This window comes from Grammomys surdaster, unplaced genomic scaffold, assembly GCF_004785775.1.
Source record: "Grammomys surdaster isolate TR1022 unplaced genomic scaffold, NIH_TR_1.0 126278, whole genome shotgun sequence".
Taxonomy (NCBI): Eukaryota; Metazoa; Chordata; class Mammalia; order Rodentia; family Muridae; genus Grammomys; species Grammomys surdaster.
This window is the reverse complement of record NW_021621078.1, coordinates 5886583-5892478: the sequence shown is the minus strand read 5'-3', so window position 1 is coordinate 5892478 and position 5896 is coordinate 5886583. Positions and strand designations below refer to the sequence as shown.

Genomic DNA, 5896 nt, shown 5'->3' with positions numbered 1-5896 from the left:
TGAAGCCAGGCAGGCAGTGGTGGCACACGCCTTTAATCCCTGTACTTGGGAGGCAGAGGCAGGCGGATTTCTGAGTTCGAGGTCAGCCTGGTCTACAGAGTGAGTTCCAGGATGGCCAGGGCTACATAGAGAAACCCTGTCTCGAAAAACAAAAAAACAAAAATAAAAAAAAACAGTTCTTTTGAGAATAAAACCCAGTGGATTCTTAGATTTGGTCTTTGGTGTTTGTGATCTCAATTTACATGGATATTCTGAAGATTTTTAATGTTTCTTGGAATTTGTCCTAGTTCATCATTTGCAGTTTCTTGATGAGCCCACCTCAACTACGGCTCTTCCAATACAATTATCCCCACTGGAGTATCGTCTTGGGCTACTGCATAGGAACGTCCTCCGTCATCTGTATCCCTACGTACACCGTTTATCGGCTGGTCAGCACTCCGGGGACGCTAAAGGAGGTGTGTATCAGCTAGTGTGTGTGTGTGTGTGTGTGTGTGTGTGTGTTTAGTAGGATAATTGGGAAGAAAATAATTCTGTGTTTTATTAAAAAGATATAAGTATTCATAAAATCCATCATATGGCTCTGATCATCTTATATATTCATAATAGTTTTACCTACCTCACTGAAGGTGGAGACAGTTAATGGCTGCCTTTATCATCACAAGACAACTCACAAACACAGTGACAAGAGCGAGCTGAGCCTGTGTCACAGCACATGGGAAATACAGGATTTCTGTTACGCTGTGATTGGGCGCCAGCCAGGGTTACACGAGACCCTGTCTCAAAGTGATTGGATGCAGTGCAGCGTTCCGCCTGGGCTGTGTGCAGCTTCCTAAGCTTCGCCTGCTGCTCTCCTGGGCACAGGCTACATATCTGCACATCTCGGGCATGGAGAAGTCAAAGCTAGGGTTCAGAAATGCCATGGTTCATTCTCTTTTCTCTTTTTGAGACAGGGACCCATTACATCATCCTGGCTGGCCCAGAACTTGCTATGAAGGCTAGTCTGGCCTCAAACTCAAAGAACCATTTGCCTTTCTGCCTCTGCCCTCTGCCTCAGTGCTAGGATTAAAGGTCTGGCCACCATACCTAGTGCCATGGTCATTTTTTCTCACATCAATGTGTCAAGTACTGTTTTGAAGAACATCACAACATTAGGATGTTACAATAAGACTTGAACTAAAAAGCTAAAAAACTGTCACCCACTCAAAAGCTGTAGCTCAGGCCATCGGAGCCATTTTCCCCATATTAGAAGATATGATTATTTCTGCCTGAATATTATAGGTTTTTAAGTACCTACCTTACAATTCAAAGAAAGTGTACACTTGCCAAAGTATCTGCCTATAGATTATCTATAGATTATCTCATCTTGCTACCCAGAGCCTCAGGAGGTGGGTGGGCAGGTGCTATATAAACAGAGAAGATCGCTGGGTAGATGGGGAATAGTCTTCCTCACAGAGAAGAACCCTGGAGGGTGGGGGTGGGACAGTGCTCCTCACAAAGTCATTATTTCAGTGACAAGTCTAAAGATAGCCCACTACAGGGACTCTTCTGGTATTTTGACTCTAAAGTATTCTTTTTGTTTTTAGGTGCAGGTTCATTATTCTTTCTGAGCTGACATTGGCTAGTGTAGAAATTGGTGTTAAAGGTTAGGGACAGACGAGCGCCGTTTTCATTTCATGCTGCCATAGTGGTTGGCTAGTGGTTCTGCTACTAGGATTCAGGACAGTGTTACTTCAGATCTGCACAATTGAAACATTTAAAATGTTATTTGCTCAGTGTGTTTCTGCCACTGTAGTGAGCACTGAGTGACACCATGAGTCTTAACTCTGTCACTGCTGTGTTACAGGGAAAGAGCTCAAAGCCGAAGGGTGGCATCCAGGGAAAGCCAGGAGGCTTTTGAGAATCCAGGAGGACTAGACTGTGGCTGTAATAGACACAACTTCATAGTCAGACATTTCATAAGAGAACACGAACAAGAGACGATTAGATACCCTTTTCTGAGGACAGCTAGATTCACTTCTGTTTTTAAGTGGTAAACTAAACTCATGGTAAAGAAAACTCAGCTCCTACAAACTACTGTAACTAAAACAGCCTTACCACCACCTTTCCTCCCAAAGTGAACCAGACAGTTGTTCTATTGTAACCCATTCTTAGGCCCAGAGTCACTAAATTTATTCCTCCAGGCTATTGAAGAATAGTGATGGCTGAGAAGATTCACCACCTCTCTGATGCTTCAAACCCAGGGGCCTGGGTCAGAGGAGAGAACTCTAGATTAACAAACATCAGTCAGTATTACGTCACAGGCTGCATGCACTTCAAATCCTAGTTGTCTCTCTTGCAGATTTTCAGTTACTTTTAGAAAAATGACACCTAGAAGGATGTAAAGGCACTGAGCTCAGACCCATTGGCAATAGAGGAGAGACAAAGAGCATCTTACCATAGGCCACCAGATGGGAGAAAGGAGGTTTCCAGGAAGCAGATGATAAAGCTCAAGGAATGTGAGGAGAAGGAGGCTCTAGTCAGCTGTGGAAGCATCCATCTCTGGATCTTGGCTTCCTCATCAGTGAAATGTGCTCCCTGGACAGTAGTGTGTTCCCAGGATCAATAGTTATGTGGTTCAGGAACAGTGGCACATACTGCTGGGTAGAAATCCTAGGAAATGCTGGATTAAGGAAAATCCAATACCTTTCTTTTTTTTTTTTTCTTTTTTGGTTTTTCGAGACAGGGTTTCCCTGTGTAGCCCTGGCTGTCCTAGAACTCACTCTGTAGACCAGGCTGGCCTCGAACTCAGAAATCCACCTGCCTCTGCCTCCCAAGTGCTGGGATCAAAGGCGTGCGCCACCACTGCCTGGCACCAATACCTTTCTTTATAGAAGACTTCTGATAGAGGCCTTTACTATTTCTGTGTGTACTTAATCAATGCAAGTGGTAAAGCATGCCATGCTCCCCCGCCCCCAAGTACCTGGGAGAAAAGACATTTGTTTTCTTTGGGGGTGGGGGGCGGGGAGATTATTATTCTAAAACAAAGTTTCCCTATGTATCCCAGACTAGCCTTAAACGTTCAGTGAGCCTCTTACTTCCCTCCCGCCCCTGTGCTGGCATTATAAGATATGTGCCACCACCTAGGAGCTTTACAGAAATTACTTGTTAATCACCAGAGTTGACATCCAAAAGCATTATAGGAGGAGGGGAGGCTTCATATAAAATCTTGGTTTGGTTAAAAAACAAAGACTAAAAGAAAGGTAAATACAAGAGAAAAGCAAACATCTGAATTCTGCTGGGTATTGGCCATATCCAGATGCTCCTGGATTTATAATGAGATTAGATCCTGATAAACCCATTATAAATTGAAAATGTCATTAAATTAAAAAAAATACATTGACTACACCTAGCTTCCTGAACATCTGAGCCTGGCAACACAGGACAGGGCTGTCATTCTCATGACCGCTTGGCTGGGCAGGAGCTGTGGTTTGTACCACTGTCCAGCGTCAGGAAAGAGCAATCGCTCTAGCCCTAGCAAGGGGAGAGATGAGAACTGAGGAGTTTCCACTGAATGGATATCACATTTGCATTGTCATAAAGGAAAAAGAGGTTATAGTAACCCACTGTAAGCTGGGGGCTGCTTGTGTAAGTCTGCAGCATATAGAATAAGCTCTTTTTGCTGCTTTAATTTGGGAAAATACCATGCACTAGCAGCCTAGATGTCTCAAGGTTGGAGTCAATTGCTGGCCGAAGTCACCATTGCAAAAAGTCTTAGTGACCCGCACAAAGATAATGGAAAATGGTCTCTAATGAGCACATGCTTATGAAGGTGTCAGAAACACTCTGTTCTTAGGTTAGCTGTAGCTTAGATTAGAAATAGTCTTGTAGAAGGCCATGGCCTGGCAAAGTCTGAGCTCAATAGTAGTCTAGCGGGCTAGCAAAATGGTTCAGCAGGCAAAGGCTCTGAACCACCAAGCTACAGGAGTCTGGAGTTTACATGGTAGAAAACTGACCCCTGAAAGTCATCTTCCAACCTCCACACAGGCACTGGCTCACGTGAACCTACACACACGTACACCAAAATTAAATAAGCCCTAAGCCTGGTAGCTTGGGAGAATCCGTATCTAAATGGGCAGCAGTGTGCCTAGGAAGCAGGTGAGGCATAAACCCAAACACTTCTTTACCATGTTATTTACGATGCTTGCCTCTCCCACACACTGTGATGAGCTCCTCCCTGTGCATCCAGTCCCCACCTAAGACTAATTCCAATTGCAAGACATATTTCTATCTAATGATAGTTTACAATGCGGTGAGGGATGGCTTTCAGTGGTTCTTGGCAGACACCATGGCCGAGAAGCGGGACTGAAGTCTGCTCCCCAGGTGTGGCCCAGGGAAGCCTTGTCTGTTTAAAGCCAGCCATGCTGCGGCCAGCAAGGTTCCGCCGAAGGATTATTCCTTAAGTTCATGTCGTAGTCATGCTCTTCCTGTACCAGATGCTTGTGCTTCTCCACCCTGACATTTTCATCCGTATTAGAAGTTGGGAATTTCTTTTTTTAAAGGCCAATGAGGCTATTTCAACTTACTGTGAAATATCATTAAAATACTCTCCAATGTTTTAATATTAGTGTTGAAATGTCTTTCCAAACACAACTTTGTAACACTGCACTTTTCTTCCCAACAGCGCATTGTTAAAAGTATCACTCCTGAGACACCAACGGAAATTCCATGTGGGGACATCCGCATGAATGCCGTGTAACACGCCCAGGGAGAGGACAGACTTCCCAGTCTCCTCTCTCAGCTCTGAAAAGCCCCACTTCGACTCCTCCCCTCTAAGCCAAGCCTGATGTAAGATTCTCTTCATGGAGACACAGTCCTAAAGACTATGGTGCCCAGCCCCTCGTGGATTCCAGCCACTTCTTTCCATGAAATCTCTTGGACATACTACCGCATTAGATGGTGACACTGCTGAGCTGGCCTCTTTTGGACATGTGAGGGAGGGGAAGGAGGGGATGAACGCCACCCAGTCATCAGCTAGCTTCAGGTTTAGGATTAGGTCTGTGAACGTCTGTATCATGTTTTTGGTACGATTATATTATCCTGCATCTGTTTGCTTCTAAAGCCTTCGATGTTCATGAATACATAAACCACCTAAGCGAAAACAGAGACGTCTTGCTAGCCATATATATTTTCTCAGTAGCATAGAACTCTATAGCTAGAATCTACTAGAAGCCTGTAACCCACGTGCTTCTGTGAGGTTAAGAAAGGAAGATGTAGCCAGGCAGTGGTGGCGCATGCCTTTAATCCCAGCACTTGGGAGGCAGAGGCAGGCGGATTTCTGCATTCGAGAGTTCGAGGCCAGCCTGGTCTACAGAGTGAGTTCCAGGACAGCCAGGGCTACTCAGAGAAACCCTGTCTCGAAAAACCAAACCAAAAAATAAAAAATAAAAAAAAGGAAGATGTAAAGACGCCACACTGAAATATGATGTATATGTGTGAACTATCGTGTCTGTCCGTTGTTGTCTGTGTGCTCTCAATCCTAATACTCCAGGTCCGTTACAAACTATATAAATGGCCTCTAATTTTTCTTACATTAAACAGATTCTACCTACTCAATTGGGTTCGTGTTATTAGAGGCATGCTGTGTTACCATCCCCTTTTCCTGTCTCCTCTACCATCCACCTCTCTGTTAAGCATTCAAGATAAAGGTCCGTGGGCAAACCTGGCCTGTTCTATCAGTCACTATGGCCACTGCTTTCCAGATGGTTGTGGCCAGATGCAAGTTCCACATTAGGTGGGTATCTGGTGTAAGTTCTATTTCAAATGGCTGAGGAGTTTGACTATTCAGGTTATTGGTCCTGTGGAACTATGGCAAACCCAACTGCTACTTGGCTCTAGAGTATAAAGGTCTAATTCTGTG

At 44.5% G+C, this 5896-nt stretch overlaps 1 protein-coding gene across 2 annotated transcripts in view; it reads left to right on the top strand.

The window, feature by feature from the left end:
- The window catches only part of Slc6a4 (solute carrier family 6 member 4), a 32243-nt gene extending 26920 nt beyond the window's left edge, over positions 1-5323 (top strand). For both annotated transcript variants that reach the window (XM_028759341.1, XM_028759340.1), the window contains exons 13-14: positions 288-455; positions 4661-5323. In XM_028759341.1, coding sequence (XP_028615174.1) covers positions 288-455; positions 4661-4735 — 243 coding nt within the window. In that variant the 3' untranslated portion in view covers positions 4736-5323. The remainder of the gene's footprint in view (positions 1-287; positions 456-4660) is intronic.
- Positions 5324-5896: the final 573 nt, after the last annotated feature.